Here is a 20,268-nt window from a genome sequence, read left to right as displayed (position 1 = left end):
TCCCCCAAATATGTTTTCCAAACTTTTACATTTCTCTTCTTCCTCAGGAATGCCGATTATTCTTAGGTTTGGTCGTTTAATATAATCCCCAGACTTCTTGGAGGCTTTGTTCATATTTTCTTCTTCTTTTTCCTTTGTCTTTGTTGGATTAGGTTAATTTGAAGACCTTGTCTTCGAGCTCTGAATTTCTTTCTTCTACTTGCTCTGTTCTATTGCTGAGACTTTTCAGAGCATTTTGCATTTCTATGTCTGTTGTTTCCTGAAGTTTTCCTTGTTTTTTTATTTAGGCTATCAATTTCATTGAATATTTCTCCCTTCACCTCTTGTATCGTTTTTTTATTTCCTTACTTTTGGCTACACCTTTCTCTGGTGCCTTCCTGATTAGCTTAATAACTAACTTCCTGAATTGTTTTTCAGGTAAATTGGGGATTTCTTCTTGGTTTGGATCCATTGCTGGTGAGCTAGTGTGATTTTTGGGGGGTGTTAAAGAGCCTTGTTTTGTCATATTACCAGAGTTGGTTTTCTGGTTCCTTTTCATTTGAGTAGGCTCTGTCAGAGGGAAGGTCTAGGGCTGAAGGCTGTTGTTCAGATTCTTTGGTCCTACGGGGTGTTCTCTTGATGTGGTACTGTCCACCTTTTCCTGTGGCTGTGGCTCCCTGAGAACAGAGCTGTAGTGATTGTTACCTTTCTTCTTGGTCTAGCCGCCCAGCAAGTCCACCCGGCTCCGGGCTGGTACTGGAGCTGTCTGCACAGAGTCCTGTGATGTGAACCATCCGTGGTCTCTCAGCTGTGGATACTGGCGCCTGTTCCGGTGGAGGTGGCAGGGGGCTGAGATGGACTCTGTGAGGGTTCTTAGCTTTGGTGGTTTAATGCTCTATTTTTGCGCTGGTTGGCCTCCTGCCGGGAGGTGGTGCTTTCCAGAGCGCATCAGCTATGGTAGTATAGGGAGGAACAGGCAGTGGGCGGGGCCCTAGACCTCCCAAGAATATCTGCCCTTTGTCTTCCGCTACCAGAGTGGGTAGAGAAGGACCATTGGGTGGGGGCTGGGCTATGCGTGTCTGAGCTCAGACTCTCCTTGGGCGGGTCTTGCTGTGGCTGAGTATTTGGGGTGTCTCCTGGGTCCTGCAGGAGCAATCCACTTCCTTCAGAGAGTCTATGGGTTCTCTCAGGTTTCCTGATTTATTCCTCTAGTTGTTCTGGGGCAAAAATTCACAGTGCGAGCCTCCACATGCTGCTCTGTCCCTGAGTCTAGTCCTGCCTCCCATCCACCATGATCTCTGGAAGCCTGTGCTTTTGTTACTTTAATACTTAGTGTATGCAGTTGTTGAAGCTGGCTGTGGACTGCCCCTTTCACACACACACACACACAAATTTGATTAGATTAAATTTATGATATATTTTGGCAAGGACGCAGAAATTTATTGGAGCGAAATGGCAGCGCAGAACCTGAGCAAGCACAGCATTTCTGAGCAGCTGGTTTTTCTCTGGACAGAGCTTTCTGTAGGGGCTGTCAGCACCTGGGCAGTCAGAGGCCCAGAATAGCATCTCTGTCTGTCTTCACAGCGTGTCTGGAAGCCCCTTTTCCTGCAGCATGCGGTTCAGGTGCTATCTTGGTGCTCAGGGGCACAGAGCAAACAGAATCTGCACCAACTGCTCCTGTCTGCATCCTGTTGACCTGGCACGACAACATGTGGGCCTTGATTTCTCTCTTGATTTGCTAACGTTCATGCCCTTCAGGGTGTGGATATTGGGGTGTGATCCTGCTGCCTGTCTGTCTCTTGTTCATCTTTGTTTCCTACACAGAATCTAGCAGTATCATCCATCTCTGAGGAAGGAATGACAACAAATGACCTAGACTAGGTTTCAGAGGGTGGCAGTAGCTGTGCAAGGAACTAGAAATGTTAAAGTCTGAGTAGACCCCTTGGGGTGCTCTATGCATTTTGCGGGTGTGATTTGGTTGTTGGAGGTGGTGTGCTCCGTGAGATCTGTGGTTTGGTTGTTGGAGGTGATGTGATTCGTGAGATTTGTGATTTGGTTGTTGGAGGTGGTGTGCTCTGTGAGATCTGTGGTTTGGTTGTTGGAGGTGACGTGATTCGTGAGATTTGTGATTTGGTTGTTGGAGGTGGTGTGCTCTGTGAGATCTGTGGTTTGGTTGTTGGAGGTGGTGTGATTCGTGAGATGTGTTATTTGGTTATTGGAGGTGCTGTGATTAGTGAAATTTGTTATTTGGTTGTTGGAAGTGGTGGTGTGATCTGTGAGATTTGTGATTTGGTTGTTGGAGGTGGTGTGCTCCATGAGATCTGTGGTTTGGTTGTTGGAGGTGATGTGATTTATGAGATGTGTTATTTGGTTGTTGAAGGTGATGTGATCTGTGAGATTTGTGGTTTGGTTGTTGGAGGTGGTGTGATCTGTGAGATTTGTGATTTGTTGGTGGTGTGCTCTATGAGATTTGTGATTTAGTGTTGGAGGTGTGCTCTGAGTTATGTGATTTGGTGTTGGAGGTGGTGTGATCTGTGAGATTTGTGATTTGTTGGAGGTGCTGTGATCTGTGAGGTTTGTGATTTGGTTGGAAGTGGTGGTGTGCTCTGTGAGATTTGTTATTTGTTGTTGGAGGTGGGGTGATCTGTGAGATTTGTTATTTGGTTGTTGGAAGTGGTGGTGTGATCTGTGAAATTTGTGATTTGGTGTTGGAGGTGGTGTGATCTGTGAGATTTGTGATTTGTTGGAGGTGCTGTGATCTGTGAGGTTTGTGATTTGGTTGGAAGTGGTGGTGTGCTTTGTGAGATTTGTTATTTGTTATTGGAGGTGGTGTGCTCTGAGTTATATGATTTGGTGTTGGAGGTGGTGTGATCTGTGAGATTTGTTATTTGTTATTGGAGGTGGTGTGCTCTGAGTTACGTGATTTGGTGTTGGAGGTGGTGTGCTCTGTGAGATTTGTGATTTGGTGTTGGAGGTGGTGTGCTCTGAGTTACGTGATTTGGTGTTGGAGGTAGTGTGATCTGTGAGATTTGTGATTTGTTGGAGGTGCTGTGATCTGTGAGGTTTGTGATTTGGTTGGAAGTGGTGGTGTGCTCTGTGAGATTTGTTATTTGTTGTTGGAGGTGGTGTGCTCTGAGTTATATGATTTGGTGTTGGAGGTGGTGTGATCTGAGTTATGTGATTTGGTGTTGGAGGTGGTGTGATCTGTGAGATTTGTGATTTGGTGTTGGAGGTGGTGTGATCTGTGAGATTTGTGATTTGTTGGTGGTGTGCTCTATGAGATTTGTGATTTAGTGTTGGAGGTGTGCTCTGAGTTATGTGATTTGGTGTTGGAGGTGGTGTGATCTGTGAGATTTGTGATTTGTTGGAGGTGCTGTGATCTGTGAGGTTTGTGATTTGGTTGGAAGTGGTGGTGTGCTCTGTGAGATTTGTTATTTGTTGTTGGAGGTGGTGTGATCTGTGAGATTTGTTATTTGGTTGTTGGAAGTGGTGGTGTGATCTGTGAAATTTGTTATTTGTTGTTGGAGGTGGTGTGCTCTGAGTTATATGATTTGGTGTTGGAGGTGGTGTGCTCTGAGTTATGTGATTTGGTGTTGGAGGTGGTGTGCTCTGTGAGATTTGTGATTTGTTGGAGGTGCTGTGATCTGTGAGGTTTGTGATTTGGTTGGAAGTGGTGGTGTGCTCTGTGAGATTTGTTATTTGTTGTTGGAGGTGGTGTGATCTGTGAGATTTGTTATTTGTTGTTGGAGGTGGTGTGCTCTGAGTTATATGATTTGGTGTTGGAGGTGGTGTGCTCTGTGAGATTTGTTATTTGTTGTTGGAGGTGGTGTGCTCTGAGTTATATGATTTTGTGTTGGAGGTGGTGTGATCTGTGAGATTTGTGATTTGGTGTTGGAGGTGGTGTGCTCTGAGTTATGTGATTTGGTGTTGGAGGTGGTGTGCTCTGTGAGATTTGTTATTTGTTGTGGGAGGTGGTGGTGTGCTCCGTGAGGCTTGCAGGTGTTTCTTGGTTGTTTGAGGTGTCCTTTGTGAGGGGAGCTCAACGGCTTGCAGTGTTCAGTGGTTGACATTTAGATGTGTAGGGAACCCAAGGGCAGAACACTATATTGTGGGGAATTTTTTATGAAGGAAAAAGGGATAATTTTTCTCTTTAACACTGTAGTGCTTCCTGCTTTCCTTTTTATTACAAAATCATGTGTGTTGGTTATTAATTGCTCATTCCTGATGCTATGTTAACGTAGCTGTCATGGGAGTGCACTCATCGGGAATGCATTCATCACGAGTGCTCTGTGTGCGTTCAGACTCACTAACAGTAACTACTGCTGACAGAGTTGTTTAACCTGCAGCTCAGATTATTCTTTTTTCATTGGAATGAATAGCAAATTACTTTAGAAATTCCTTGTCTCCCAGGAAGTCTTTAGTAAATGGCTATCATTTTGTGCTCTGGAAGGTCTGAGGCTGCTTGTGTTTTCTTTGCATGACAGGAGCTCTGCAGGAGTCCGCAGGTCACCCAGAGCAGGACGGGGAGGAGCTGAGCCGGACCCTCCACCTGGAGGAGGTGGTGCAGGAGGCCGCGGGCGAGTGGCAGACCCTCACCCACGTCTTCTGATGCGAGTCGGAAGTACACCTTTAAGAATGTTTCTGAAGTTACATTTTGTGAATAGCAAAGCACTTGAAATCTCTGTTTTAAAGCTTCAAGTGTTAAAAATGTTACCACAATAGTTTTTTAGCTATAAAGTTATCTAAAGAATCATTGTCTTTCAGAGACTCATAGGAAAAAAACTGGGAAAAGTGTCACCGCGTTGTTCTCTTCTGTCTACAAATCACCGAACTCAGGTACTACGGCAGGCAGTTTCCTCCTTGGTCTCCTCCGTGGCTAGTGCGTCTAGTTCACAAAGCAATTAACTGGGTCTTACTATCATTGTAGTGTGATTTCTTTGTATTAGCAAAGACGAAAAAGCTAACATGGAAAAAGTACGTCAGATTTTCCTTCATGCTTCCGGTTATAAGAAGCATAGCTTGAAAGCAAGTTTAAGATTGGGGCATGAAGTTCAGAAAAAAAATGTTACAACACACAGGGAAGTTTTTTCCACTCTTTTCTCTGTGCATTTTGAAAATTAGTCAAAATGGACTCTTTTTAGTCTACCATAAGGTAATATGACTGATACCTTGAGAGATGGCTGGACCAATTCTCTCTCCATGACAAATGTTTAATCATTAGTTACAAGAATGCAGTGTCTGGGGGTCGCCAACACGGGGACTCAAGTAGACCTGACTCACCAATAGGGATTCAGCTGTCCACACGGGCTGGTGACACACTTACCGCATCAATCTGTGTTCAGGTCCAGGGTTAGATAATTGCAGAAGCACAAGCCATACATCGCAGGTAGGAAACCACAGAACCGTCTGCCAGGAGCAAGCAACCGTGGCCCTGTCTACCCCGGCAAATAAGAAGTGTATCTGTAGCTTGAGGCCGAGAATCCGTAAAAACCCCAGGACTTTCTCTTCGTGCGTAAACAGATGTGTTTTTGATTTCAGGGAATTCTTTAGTATCGTCAATGGTGCCACATTACACATGTCCCAAACCAAATCCCACCCGTGCCGGGCAGAGTGCGTGCACGCCATTCCTACAGCATTCCAAAGATGGAAGGTTCTTTACTTCATGTTAATTTTCCCTTTGAAATTATTTATATGTTCTATATATAAATACATATGTACATAGACAGATATATGGGCCTCTGTGTGGCTGAACAGTATATTTTGTAAATATAAGTACTAGTCCTAATTGCAGAAAGAGCGTCTGAGTTTCACCTCCCCACAAGCACTTCAGATCAGTATTGTATTCATTTTATTAATAAATGGATATCTTTTTCATTGTAATATAAAGCTGGGTTTTATTTTTTTCCTGAAAAATAATTGCCTTTATTTTCTCTCATTGCCTCCTTGGTTTCAGAAGAGAGTAGTTTTATTATAAATATTGTATGGACTTTGTATATTAAGAGAGGAGCTCATTTCAGATTCCTAAAGAAATAGACATTTTACTGTTATTTTGAAAGGGCATCTTTTGATTTTGTTGTTGTTGTTCACTTTCGGCATATGTATATAAGTAATATTGATGGTGATATGAAAACTTTTGTTATGTGAAAATATTTAAGTCAGAAAATTGTTAAATAATATTACTTCTTTTCCAAACTGCTTTGTGTATTGTATATTTTTTTAAGAAAAAGAAAAGCCTTATTTGACTTATTCTTGTGATACTGGACTTCTTACCAATCCCGAGGTTTCCTTCCTTGAATGTCAGTGTGTAAACCTGACGCATATTTAGAATAATTGTAATTGTGCTAGAGTTTTAAAGGTTCTGCTTTTAATGCACTTTTTATTTTATAATTTTGTATTGAAATATTTTAGAAATGTTGATTAATTTTGGTGAACGAATATCCCCAAAGTTGAAATTATTGGAATTTTAAACTTTTGTTCTTGCTCGGTTATTTATTTTGATTTTAGCATTAAATGTCATCTCAGGACATCTCTAAAAGGGGTTGTTTAATTCCTAGTTGTATAGAAAGCTAGTTTGGTGAATTGTATTGGTTAATTGACTGTTTAAGGCCTTAACAGGTGAATCTAGAGCCTACTTTTATTTTGGTTAAAGAAAAAGAAAATATCAATAATTCAATTTTGTGTCTTTTCTCAATTTATTAGCAGTCAAACACAAGACATTTTATGTATTATTTTGATTTACTTCCTAATTATAAAAAGCTGCTTTTTTGCAGAACATTCCTTGAAAATATAAGGTTTTGAAAAGACATCATTTTACTTGAATCTTTGTGGGGTACAGGTTGATCTTTATATTTTACTTGTTGTTTTAAAAATTCTAGAAAAGAGATTTCTAGCCTCATGTATAACCAGGGTTTTGAGGATAAAGACTGTATTTTTAGAACTATCTCATCATAGCATATCTGCTTTGGAATAATTATAAATAAAAGATGAAGTTAGGAAATGTGATTAATTTTTTTTGTTTGAAAATAAGATTAAATAGTTTGGCATGTAAATTAATTTCAAGTTCAGATTTTTAAGAGAAAACTTTAGTGGTATTTTCCTTTACCTCTGTGAAGTTCAGAGGCGTCTACCCCTGCAGTGTCCACTGGAAAGGCTTCAGACTTTAAAAATCAGGGCATGGCTCCGCGACAGCGAGTCGTGGGCGTCAGCACAGTGCCCCGTGCATGTGCTAGAACTGTTCCTGTTCCCTTTCATCTGCTGCTGTATTCAACAGCACCCAGTCACTGAGGAGCCTTTTGAAAGTTCCTAAGTGTTTTGATCCCGCTTGTGTGCTCGAGTAACCATGGAGCACTGGAGCTGAAAGAATGAACTGCCCGTGCAAAGATACTGAGCGTGAAGCTGGGGTGCAGGTACCGAGGAAGCAGGAGGCACGTAGCATGTGTGGAGTCCCACCTGCTAGATAATGCCTGAGCGGCTGCGTTTCCACAGAATGGCAATAGATGAAAATGAGGAAATGTTTTCAAACATGCAGATTCAAATGCTACCCCACCCCATCAAGCTCTGCTTTTGCCCCTTTTAAAAACTTGAGGCACTTAGAAAGTATCTAAATAGAAGAAATCCTACGACCCGACATCTGCCAGCTTGCAGCCAGGCCAGTGGGAGGCTCATCAAACGCTGCTCTCCTCTCCCTGACAATGTTCTGCTGGTGGGACATGAAACCTCTGTGCTTGTCCGGCACTTAACTAGGGGATGTTTCCTTCGTGCATATTTTCTACTCCCCCATTGTAATGTTTTAAGGAAACTTGAATTTTGAAATTATAGCTAGTGTTCTGTGTCTTCCTTTGAACTCTTATATCACATTTATTACAAGAGACGCATGTGTTAGCACAGGTACAAGATTTTTAAAAGTAGAAGTGGATTTCTGTTCTTGCTGTGGGTTTTCCTCATTTTAGAAGAATATTTGTAACTCGTTAAGATACACATTTTAACATGAAATGACCACACAGATTTATGTTTGGAAATATTCAAGATAAAATAGTTTGGCATGTAAATCAATTTCAAGATTTATGTACATAAGATTTTTTCAGGAAATAGATAAGATATATAGAACTCCCTTTAGTGTATATTAAGGCTATCTCATTCCTACTTGTTACATTTTTTTCTGAAGCTTATTTCAAAATTAATACCGTGCCCTTCCCTCACTAAAAAAAAGTTAATCCAAGCGTTGATCATTGCGAATTTATCCCTTTTCCAAGACCTACTGCATAGGAAGTAAGTGAGGCAGAGATGAGATTATGCAATGGCTACTTCTGACGGAAGAGTTCTCTTTGTGTCACCTAATCTGTGTTCACGTAACTTAGGCACTTTGGATTTTTTAGAAGACAATTTCAAAAGGCCTGTACCCATAACCCAATTTAATGTCGTATTTCTACCTGGGGCCTCCACGTCTTTTCCGTATGCTAATGAAAGACCATATGCCAAAGGCCACTGAGCTGGCATCTTCATTGTGGAGAAAGTGGGAACCACAGAGCTCTCCATGGGTCGGATGTCCACACATTCCGAGCAGAGACATGTTCTTTGTCACGGTGTGGCTCGCCAGCGACACGTCCTGTTTGGCGGCTGGCCCTCTCCGAACGGATTCCCCTCCTCAGACTCCCATGCACGGATGAACACACACTCACCCTCCCTACACAGAGGCATCGTGGCAGTTCTTTCTATGGATGGCTAACAACTCAGGTACTAAAAACTGAAGATCGGCATGAATGGCAGGAGCAATAGGCAGTCAGAAGAGATTTTTCTATTTAATCTTTTACGTGTAACACTTTTTACGGCATGAAGACTTTTGTATTCAATTAAGATTTGTATCATCATTGACAAATTCTAAAGTGACATAGGGATTCGTTCTTGATTCACCACTAAAGAAAATTTTAAAGTTAATTTTTTTATTTACAGAAGAATTCTCTTTTTATCTTCACAATTGTTTCATGGTCTATTTATACATTGGATGATATTTATTTAATCCAGTTTTGTATTAGAAATGGATAGTGATGCCAAAAGCCACTGTGCTGGCTTTAAAAATAATAAAAATAGCTTTTGTATTATTTTGAAACTCCTGTATATTTACTTCTTTGAGTTTTGCATGAGTTATCACTGTTGAAAGGTGGACACTTCCTCTAGGTCCCGTTTGCCATGGCTTAACACAATAGAGCAATGCTGAATTGGCAACATATTCAAGTCCAGGGCATTTAAATCCTGGAGGATGTCCCAGGCTCCTGCTCTCTGCTTTCTCTCTTGTTTGAAAGGTATTAAAGAGTGACTTGAAATGCAGTGCACATCCATCATAATATCAGTGTCTGTTTATGAGAGATACCAGATTCTGGACTTCCCAGAAGCACCCATGGAGTTACTGTGTATCATCGGGCTCTTTGTAAAGACACATTCATCTAGTTTACTATGCCTTACATTTCCAAACTGTTAGAGAAGTTTGTAATTGAGAGTCATCATCCTGTTGAAACAACACATTACACTATATGTTTTCTTGGATCACCTTATTCCTGGCACTGAGTAGGGACTCCAGATATTTTTGGACTGAAAAAATTAAAGTGATGTTGACTTCCTGAATGTGGCTAAGATGGGATGGTAAGAAATGGCTTTACTGTTCCTTTTGCTTGTTTGTGTGTTTGTAGGAGGCATATTGCTCTGACAGTTTTTGAAATAGAGTGGGTGAGGGAAGAGCTTTTTTTGGTTGTTTTTTAACAAAACTATGAAATTATAAAAAGTGTGTTCCCACTCTGATGGATTGTCTCAACTATTGGCAGTGCTTTTCCAGGTGAATTTTACCCGGAGGCTGGACTCCCTGTGATAGCGAATAGAGTGCTGTCCCTTAAGCACAGGCAGAGGCTTGGACCTGCAAGTGTGCTGTGTGCTCCCCGCGCTGCGAGGCAGGCGTGCGTGCAGGCGTCCACTGGCCCACTTTGCATCGCGCTTCAGGGCTGGGGCCTCGGATGTTCAGACAAATGCTGACCTTCTTGCTACCACCGTTACTGTGAGTAAAATCCCCTTTGTCACCCAGGAGCCCACGTCTTCTGCCAGCAGCCAGGAGGCTGGCAGGCTGTCCTGAAAGGAAAGTGGGGAGAACCTGGGATGACTCTGTGGCCAGCCCTAGCTCAGCTTAGGATATGCATGGAAGTTGTTAAAATAAATGTTACTGATTATGCCACACCACCCACAGTGCTGCCCCTATCATTGAGGACCTTCTCTTGTGACCTGGCACCTTTAAACCATTCAATCCCTTAAGGCCCTACAGAAAAAATGACAGATGACAGTGCATACCCACGGAGACACCTCACACGCCCCTTCTACCAATGAACGGATGCTTCCCCAGTGTTACTATTGTGGGCCAATGAAGAGAGTTTTACGTTACTATTTTAGAAATTAGAACAAAGAGGTCATTGGTTACCTTGGTAACCAAGCTCTATAAGAAAGAAATTCTGTATTTAACATGAGATGGCTCACTTAATGTTATCTCAGCCAATTTTTTAGTAGTTCTGGGTAGAGATGGACAACAGCTGGCCATCTGCCTTGAGATGCTCCTTTTATTTTTGAGGCAGGGTCTCACTTTGTCACCCAGGCGGGAGTGCAGATCATGGCTCACTGCAGCCCCGACCTCCTGACTTCAGTGATCCTCCCACCTCAGCCTGCCGAGTAGCTGGGACTACCGGTGCACACCCCACACCCGCTAATTTTCATTATTTTGTTAGAGACAGGGTCTTGCTATGTTAGCCAGGCTGGTCTCAATGTCGTGGCTTCAAGTGATCTCCCCGCCTTGGCCTCCTGAGCAGCTGAAAGTATGCGTGGGAGCCACTGCCCCTGGCTCAAGATACTCTTCACCATGTACGTTTTCTAGTTACCTTTCAATCATGTTTCTCAACTTTAGTAATGCTAAATCTTTCTCAACTTTAGTAACGCTAAGTCTTTCTCTAGTAATGCTAAGTCTTTGTCCTTTCTTTTCTGTTTTTATTTTTTTTCTCTTTGAGACAGAGTCTTGCTCTGTTGCCCAGGCTGGAGTGCAATGGCATCATCTCAGCTCCCTGCAAACTCCGCCTCCCGGGTTCAAGTGATTCTCCTGCCTCAGCCTCCCGAATAGCTGGGATTACAGGTACGCATCATTGTACCGGCTAATTTTTAGAGACGGGGTTTCACCATGTTAGCCAGGCTGATCTTGAACTCCCGACCTCAGGTAATCTGTCCACTTCAGCCTCCAAAAGTGCTGGGATTACAGGCGTGAGCCACCGTGCTCAGCCTTCTTTTTTTTTTTTTTTAAGCAGTTTCAAGCTTACAGAAAAGCTGTAAGGCAAGAACTGAGAACTCTCCGTGTGCAGGCCTCTATAGACCCCACTCACGCGCCGCCCATGTCTGAGTGATGGTGTCTTCCTAGCACACCACACTTGCCATAGTCTGGTATTGCTTATAGCTCTGAAGTTTGCTTGCCACGGTACAGAGGAAACTGTCTCCCAGGAGACCTGAAAGCTGCCCAACCTGTGTGGCAGGGGCATGATCTTAAGGGCTTTTGCCACAACCTGTCATAAGGCAGGCAGGCAGGCCGCTGACTGGTGAGCTAATAGCCTGGCCACCACATTGGAAGGTAGATTCCGACTCAGGGTCATCTCTAGTTTTCACATGAACTTTAAATCAGAAGCAGGAACTTGGCTGAGAGGTGGAGTGGCCCTGGCTGGTGCTGGAGGTAGTGGAAGGAGTCACTGTTTTGTGGATGCCCCGGAGTCTTGACTTCAGGAGCTTGTAAGATTCTGGAGCTGGATGAACGAGCCATTTTCTGGTGGTGGGAAGTTGAGGTAAGGGGCTGTAGGAGGAGCAGCCTTGGCCTGCCTCACTGAGATGAGGTTGGAGTTTCCTAGAAGGTGCATGAGAGTGCCGGTTGAAATTAGGCTGTTTCTAAAAAAATCAGACCATTCATTTTCCTTCTACGGCAGGTGCGGTCACAGGAAGTTGCTCTGGCGTCTTGTGCTGGAGCGAGCTGTAGGGTTAACACAGCTGTAGGCTGGTTAACACAGTCTCACCTGTGCTGTTGGGTCGACTTTGCCTTCATATCGCATCATTAAGGATTTCAGTGACTACTGGTTACAATAGAGGAATCACAATAGAGAAATAAGCCAACGTGCTTCACTTCATATTGTCTTTTTTTTGGGAAAGAGGCAAGAGTACTGCAGAATCTTGGATTTAATTATAACATCTTGCCAAATGGTGGCTTAGAAAATATTTGTTGTTGCATGAGGGAAAATATATTTCTGTTATAGATGGCACTGTGTCCTCCAAAAATGTGTGTTTTGAAGCTCTCCCAGTGCAACTGTGTTTGGAGACAGGGGCATTAAGGAGGGAATTCAGGTTAAATGAGGTCATAAGACCAGGGCTCTTATCCAGTAAGACTGTTGTCCTTAGATGAGAAAGAGACACCTGAGGCCACTCTCTCTGCCATGTGAGGATGCAGCAAGAAGGCGGCCGTCTGCAAGCAAAGGAGAGAGGCCTCACCAGAAACTGACACCTTGATCTTGGACTTGCAGCCTCTAGAACTGAGAAAGTAACTGTCTGTTGTTTAAGCCACCCAGTTTGTAGCATTCTCTTGTGGCTTCCTAAGCAGACTAACAAACAAACACCCAACATGAACTGATGGCTTCACTCTCTTCTGTAAAATTGCTATGAGAGAACTTTTCACTCACTGTTTTACAGTTTCTCCATCAGTCCCTGGTTCTTTCTTCTCACATAGTCCCAATTCCAATTTATAGTTCATGGCCCAGGCAGAGTATGTCTCCTGGGCTAAACCAGCACCTGCTCTGCTCACTTCTTGACTGACTCATTGTCAGCCTTCTGTAGAGATTTCATTTCCTCCATGCCAGGTACTTCACGCTCCAAGCTCAGAGACCGTTCTATTAAGTTCATACACGCTCCCCGCCCCTACAGATGGGCAGGCCAGCACTGAATGGCAGGGTGTGGCTGTGCAGATGGAAGCGTGATCACTACGGCTTTCTATGTTCAGTTCCACAGACCCTCATGGCCCCTCTAGCCTCTACTGACCGTGGTCCTGGCAGCCTGTGCAGGCCATGGGGAAGGTCCTGACAGCCTGCGCAGGTGGTGGGGAAGGGCGTCTGCGTCCATGAGGCTGGGGCTCCAGCAGCCCCTCCTCTTGGCTCTCAGCCTGGTGAGTTAATTTCCAGTCACCTTCAGGAGAAAGTAGGCGGGCCGCTTCAGGGATGGGTTCAGTGAGCTCACAAGCTCCCTGGCTCAGTTCCTATCTTGCTGTGTTTTATTTTAAAATACTCAACCAAGTATTGTACTGTCATGGTAAGAGCTAGCTTACGATGTACCCTTGGTTTGTCTTTTAATGCATTTTCCATGTATGTTACATTAAGATAGACTTGCCAATGAAAAGAATACAGTTTTTAAAATGTAATTATCTTTGCATGATTTTCCAAATTCCTCAGTTGGAAGGGGTCTGGGCAGAGAAGTGTACCGGTGGACGTGGGCTTTCTGTCTGCCGTGCCTGCCAGGCGAGCTCAGGCGGCCATGCCTCCAGCCTCGGCAGTTTTTCCTGCTATTGCAATGAATGCAGTCATATTCCCAAGCTTCTCACACTTGCGCTTTATGCTGGAGTCTGAGGCTGTCTGACCCCCAGGAAACAGGAGCACGCAATCCTACCTTCAGTCAGCATGGAAGTTCCCTCCGTAAAGGTCACAAATGCAGGACATCTGTCATAGCTGCTGCTGAGACACAGAAGGGAACTGGGGGTTCCATTAAAGGCAAAACAAAGGCTGGGTGCTGTGGCTCATGCCTGTAATCCTAGCACTTTGGGAGGCTGAGGTGGGCAGATCCACTTGAGGTCAGGAAGAGACTAGCCTGGGCAACATGGCGAGATCCTGTCTCTACAAAAAGTACAAAAATTAGCTGGGTGTGGTGGCGCACACCTGTAGTCCCAGCTACATGGGAGGCTTTGGCAGGAGGATAGCTTGAGCCTGGGAGGTTGAGGCTGCAGTAAGCCAAGACTGCACCACTGCACTCCAACCTGGGTGACAAAGTAAGATCCTGTCTCAAAAAAAAAAAAAAAAAAGAAAGAGAAAAAACGAAAGAGACTTTCGTCTTTTTGAAGAAAAATTCTTGTAACCAAAGGCAACTATAAGTAAAACATCACTTCACGCTCTTTCATGCTTTCAGAGAAAAAGGTGGCAAGGGGAAATCGTCCAAGACTCCCGGTTCACACCTGCAGGGTGTGTACACTAGCAACACGGCAGAACACAGAGAGACTTGGAAGCTTGTCTTCAGAGACACTAAGTATATTTTTCCTGGTGAGAGAATCAGTGCCCTACAACTACCTCTGTTCCACTTTCTTTAGTAACCATAGACCCTCTGATGAGGACACCCCCTCCAACAGGCACCGCCAGGCCCCCTGCCTCGAGACCCAGAGGCACCGAGTCACGTCAGCTCTGCAGCTCTGCAGACCTGGCTCTCGCTTGATGTGGGCCTGTGTGCTCCAGCCCAGAACACAAAAGAAGACACCCATGCAAATACCATTAAAAGTTTATTGTTTTATTTCAATATTCAGGAACAGTGTACACTTTCCGTTCAGCCGTCGTCACAGCACGTGCTGTTTGGGTGCGGCCACGTATGGATGGCAGAGCCGACCTCAGCTCAGCGACGCAGAGTGCTTCTGCTGAAAAATTTGGGGGTTTGTGTCTGGAGTTTTGTTCTTTGTAACCCTCTCATCTTCGAGGCTATATATTAATAGACATGATATTAAGCCCACACGAAACATTCAGAATTAGAGTGGGATTAAGAAGACGCGTTTTGGCATCACGCTGACTACTCCTCATCTTCGTCCTCGGGGAGGGTGATGCCAGCGTGGGGCTCTTTGGAAGGCCTATCACGGGTGCGCTAAAATCAAAAGGTGGGTCAGTAGGTTAGGGAGGGAGGAGCAAAAGGAGACGTCAGCAGGTGTTAGGAAGGATGTGGTCAGAAGAGCTCTTCTCTGTCTCCACAGGGCCGTCCGCTCAGCCCGTGTGTCTCGGTGAGTAATTCAGGAGCAGGTGCACGCCTGTGCCTACTCGCTACGACGCGTCTTCTGGGAGGAAGTGGATGAGCCGGTTATCTTCTCAGGGAGGGTTAGTGCTGGCCACTGTGCACTGCCGCTGCCTGCACGCCTGGTCACAGCCAGTGTCTAAGGGTGACTGGCGCGGCTGCGAGGCTGTCCAGAGGACTCCTACCCTTCTGCTCTGAGTGCGTAAGTCTTCCTGGACTCTCTGGCTGTGGGCTCTGGTTTGGAAACGAGGTTGTTCGTAGAGGCTGCTCTGGGGCCACCATGCAGGGCAACAGTGACGTCCAGAGGCCGCCTGCTTGACATCTCCATCACCAAATCTCCAGGAAGACCCTGTTTCCTGTGTGAGGCCATTGCCCAGCCCACATTTGCCTCCTTTTCCTCCCTCTGCCACACGCGAATTCAGCTAATTGGGGTGTGTGGGCAGCCACGACCTGGGGGCATGCCCCGCTCTCTGTGCTGCCCCACGTTGGACTCTAACAGCTGCCCAGCCCGCATGTCACATACCAAAAGCTCCCACATGCAGTAAGCCACTCCTTGACTGTCTAATCCTGTTAGGAAAAATGAAGTCTACTTTAGGAGGTGAGAGAAGGATAGAAAAAAAAACAAAGGAAGCTTGGATGTCAACAGTCCTCTCTGCCGCCCACGTCCTCTGTCTCTGCAGCTGTGTGCCTCCATCGCAGTGCCCAGCAAAAGTGCAAGGGTGTCACCGTCACGGCGAAAAGAAAGTCCAAGGGTGGAGGGGTGAACGTGGAGGGACGTCTGTGCACCTGGCCCCCTGAAGACCCACGAGCGTCTGGGGGCACACTGTGGGGTAAGGAATGTGACCTTCACACAGAAAGTGACAGTTTGAACTGTTTTCTGTTTTCATTTGCTTCATTTAACTGTTGGCCAGAAATTGCCGGTAGGCTGCCGTGTGCCTGACCCTAGGACGTGCACAACTCCACAGGCATTAGGGGAGAGGTCATCTGCTCTAACTAGGTAATGGGGGCAAATGGGATTAAAGTTTTAAGGCAGTTATATTAAGAAGCTGAGGACAGGATTCCGGAACCAGGTGGGTTTTCAGCGTCTAGCCATGGGTGATCCAGAGCGACTATCTCTTCCTCCCTGAAAAGGAAGAAAGAGGAGTTAGGACGAGAGCGCCGCGGAGTCCTCCCCCACCAGCATCCGTCTGCTGTGGTCCCAGGTGGGTGCTGAGCCCCTGGGTGTCTCTCTCATCTGCTAACAGAAATGGCACCACGGAGAGTTAGTCTTTTCCTTCCTTTTCTCCCGACCTCCCTCAGCAAATGCTAATTGAATTTCCAGTTCTGTGAGAAAGAGTCTCTGGAATCTGATTCCCAGGGCCCAGGGAGTGGTGCCCTGCGTCACCACCCTTCTGCGTCACAGCGCTGCTCTTCCGTGGGTGAAAGTGTAACCGCTCATTGCTTTGCTTTGAAGGAGCACTTCGTCTCTTCAGCCAGAGATTCCAGAGCGGCTGGGGGGAACTGCCAACCACAACAGGAGCAAGTTCTTTTTCGGAGGGACCCTAGCACACCCCTTGCTGCACACACCAGAAAAGAGCAAAGCCACATGTCCATCCCTGGGGACGTCCCTCCTGTGTGCCATCTCATCTGCCACACCACACAAATCAAATGCACAGAGAGCTTTGTCTGCAAACTTTGAAGGGGTCTTAAAGTCATGCATTTACATGTTTGGGGGACAGATAATTTCGATGCTTAAGAAAGAGTTGGCAGCTAACTGAAATGGTGCACAGGTGTGCCGTGGCCCACGGTGTGGAGGTAGCCAGGCGTGGGCATCCCTCTAGAAGGAGGCATGCGTTGGTCACACAGAACGTCATTTAGATTGACAAAGCAGAACTGCACTTTTTCTGCATTGAAATTTTTATTCAAATTTTAGTCTCTCTCCTTGGGTTTCCCCTTTTATGAAATGATCAATTTTGGTGAAGAGTCCCCAGAAAGCAAGACAGAAAAGAAATATGCTCTTCACCGTGGCTGATCAGCAATGAACTAACGCTGTCCTCATCTAATTCTGTGTCTTCCACACTGCCCAGTAAATGCATAACCAGAGTGCGGACGCCAAGAATCCTTACAAAGAATGCAACTAACAGACCAAGGTGACAGTTCTGATTTCTTGGGGGGTTTTCCAAGTACATACTTAGCATTATAAACAAGCCTCTATGTTGTGGTTAACAACTCACTTAAGGGATTTTTGTTTTCACAAGTGAAAACGTTTATGAAATTCTAGCCTGCGAAACTGCCTTAGGAACCATCTAGTGAGATTTCCCTTCCAAGATAGGGGCTTTCTCACATACGGCGGAGGCCGCCTGCCGGCCTGGGGGCGGACAGGTGCAGGGCCCTGCCCTTTGAGGGCCAGCCTCTCCCTCAGGAGCGTGGGTTTTTCCTGTTTGATTCTGGCTTAACTTGAACATCCCTGGCATTGGAGCTGCCCTCTGGAGTAGCCCAGAAGTCAGCACGCACCTCACCTTTTGCTGCATTTCCAAGAGATCAGCCTTTGGACTTCCTGGAAAGTGGTAGAACCATTGTCCTATGAAGCAAAGTGCTTCTGTGCTAAAAGGGAGCAAGTTCCCTACAGCCTCTGGCAAGGTGACTCACTGAGATACCCTCTTTAACTTTCGACATTGAAAACGGTGGGCATGTTGGTTTCACTTTTTATCATTGAACCTACAATATGTTGAGCACTGACCATGAAGGAAACCCATTTTTCCCCATTTTCTCTTTTGTGCTCACGGCACCCCCTGGAGTAGGTGTTCCTATCATCCTCTCTTTACAGCCCAGGAGCCAAAGCTCAGCCAGCCCGAGCGAGCCAGGATTAGAGCCTGCATGGATGCAGCAGTCACGCTTCTCTCTATTATGTGTCTTGCAACTTGGAGTCGCATGATCTAAGCATCTGATCTGCCCTGGGCTCAGGTCAGGATAAGACTGAACTCACAAGGTAAGGGTTAGACTGACCTCCTCTCTCAGGACAGGAAAAGAACAGAACCTACTTTTGATACTGTTGCCTCCACTTTGACGCCTCACAACTCCACAGCAACACTACAGGTGGGAAAACGTTCACATGTATGTTCGCGGAAGTTAATACACATGGAAACAGGAGGCTCCTATGATGTTCCGATGTGGTTTCCGAGTGATGGGGTGACCTGCATAGTTTTTTCTACCCAGTTCCTACCGACAATGCTAGACTTCCAGATTTGAGTCTTTTCCTCTCACTACTGATTTCCAACAGCGCCAGAAAGAACAGAAAGATGGTAAAATGACATTAAATGCTATGAAGTTCCTGTCCTCTCCACCTGCCTGCCTCTAAACCCCTCATTTCTGGGGGAGCTGTGATTTATTAATCTATTGGAACTGCTCCAAGTCAACTCATTCAACCATACGGCCATAGTAGGCCAGTTATGAACTTTTTATGCAGTAAAATTTAATTACAACCATATGATTTGCAATTTGCTTTGATACATTGATGCTTCCCTTGAACTCTACGGAAATTAAATAATTTTTTAAAGCTGCTTACAAAAAAATTCAGGGAAAATACTGAACTTATTTAAGAAAATACATGCGTACAGTACATTGGTTATATTTGCACACAGTAAACATGCAGATCTAAATGCAGCTTTCTGTTCCTCAGGGTGGTCTTGGTAAGCTCTGGCCTTGCAAGCATTTCGAGTGACTGGTTGTAAGCCTTGCATATATTGCAAGGAAATATTTGCTAAATGGGGCCCCTCACTCATCTGGGCCATCCCATTAATTCTGAGCCAGCACTCAACTCTCTCGGTGTGTCTAACAGTCCTTAAGCTGGCAGTGGAGGAATTAGTTATCCAGATGGGATGAATCTGTGTTTCCCAAGTAAGCACGGTGTCTGCAAAATCATCACAACTGGCAACACCTAATTCACCCTTGGACATTCTGACTCAGTGAGCCTGTGGCAGAGCCCAGACAGACAGGGGTCTGGGCGTGCATCCCAGGCGATTCAGAGGCAGGTGTGGTACTGGCCAGGTGGGGAGGGGCCGTCCTGACTGCAGTGCTGGGTTCAGACACTGCTCCCCGGGGAGCCTCATCTCTGCCCTCTTGTGGCCACACCCCAGAACTGCGGCAGTGTACAGCATGATGGCCCTGAGACTTGAATATTTGGAGAATTTATTTTCTTACTCAGAATTTACGTTGAGGAGTGAATCCTGCTTACCACTTTAGCTGACATAAAGCAAGTAAGCAGCTCAGTTACTCACTGCTCACTTCATATATTAAAAGCTTTTCCTAAGACCGGCTATCCTTAAGATCTTGGGCTGTGCCATGAATTGCCTGTTGTCCACAGAACCTCGCAGAACTTTCCAGAATTGAGGCTCATGGCAGAGGTTCTGCACTCACCGAGGACGCGGGGGGACCGTGTCTGTGCCCATGTGGATCCCAGCGGGCTGGGCAGAGCACACTGCACATCCAGACTCAATAAGTACATGGAGTCAAAGGTGAGGTCACTGAATCAATGAGTATGTTACACACCAAGAAAGACTGCTCCTCTCTGCACCCCGGGGAGGCCCCCCAGAGGCCTGGTCTCCTCCAAGACGAAAATGCAAACGCAGGTGCCTCGGGGGGACTCCCAGGCCGTCTGGCTTTGTGGTTCTCTCCCGGCCCTGCCTGAGCTTCGTGTGCCTCCGCTTTTGCTTCACGAGAGCAGCTGTCTAAGAGCTCTGGTTTTCTGGGTGACGTTTAACAATAATAAAGGTGACTGTTTATCTAAGGAATCCGAGCCCCGCACCTGCCAGCGCGTTTTGTGTTTGTCACTACCTTTTACTTTCACAGCGAGTTTGTGAGCTGAGTGGAAGGGTTACCTCCATTTTACAGATGAGAAAACCGAGGCTCAGAGACACGGCTCACAAACAACGGGCCTGGCATTTGTCCTGGGTCTGGTTCCAGGTCCTCATGAGCCAACGGGCCACTCCCCACTCCCTGAGGTCTCCTGGGCATCCCCTCCCGTGGCTCCAGGGATCTCCCCCAACACCCACGTCTGCTTGGTTCTTGCTTGCTCTCTGAGGGCTCCAACCCCTGAGCATGGGCAAATTGGATTCCAGCTGGGCCCTGCCCCAGAGTCAAGGTCAGCTGCCTGCTCCAGGGCCCCTGAACCAGCCCAGGCGCAGCCCTTCCTCAGGTGCCTCCGGCCCCACATGCATCTCGGAGGAAACC

At 45.9% G+C, this 20,268-nt stretch overlaps 2 protein-coding genes across 8 annotated transcripts in view; one reads left to right on the top strand and one right to left on the bottom strand.

The window, feature by feature from the left end:
- The window catches only part of ZNF236 (zinc finger protein 236), a 147,204-nt gene extending 142,190 nt beyond the window's left edge, over positions 1–5,014 (top strand). For all 4 annotated transcript variants that reach the window (XM_037988023.2, XM_037988020.2, XM_037988022.2 and 1 more), the window contains one exon: positions 4,464–5,014. In XM_037988023.2, the coding sequence (XP_037843951.1) occupies positions 4,464–4,588 (125 nt within the window). In that variant the 3' untranslated portion in view covers positions 4,589–5,014. The remainder of the gene's footprint in view (positions 1–4,463) is intronic.
- Positions 5,015–14,550: 9,536 nt separating this feature from the next.
- MBP (myelin basic protein) overlaps positions 14,551–20,268 on the bottom strand; it is a 154,522-nt gene continuing 148,804 nt past the window's right edge. For all 4 annotated transcript variants that reach the window (XM_008013744.3, XM_008013743.3, XM_008013745.3 and 1 more), the window contains one exon: positions 14,551–16,183. In XM_008013744.3, coding sequence (XP_008011935.1) covers positions 16,139–16,183 — 45 coding nt within the window. In that variant the 3' untranslated portion in view covers positions 14,551–16,138. The remainder of the gene's footprint in view (positions 16,184–20,268) is intronic.

This window comes from Chlorocebus sabaeus, chromosome 18 (assembly GCF_047675955.1).
Source record: "Chlorocebus sabaeus isolate Y175 chromosome 18, mChlSab1.0.hap1, whole genome shotgun sequence".
Lineage (NCBI taxonomy): Eukaryota > Metazoa > Chordata > Mammalia > Primates > Cercopithecidae > Chlorocebus > Chlorocebus sabaeus.
Note: the sequence above shows the minus strand (reverse complement) of the source record. Positions and strands in the feature narration are given on the sequence as shown.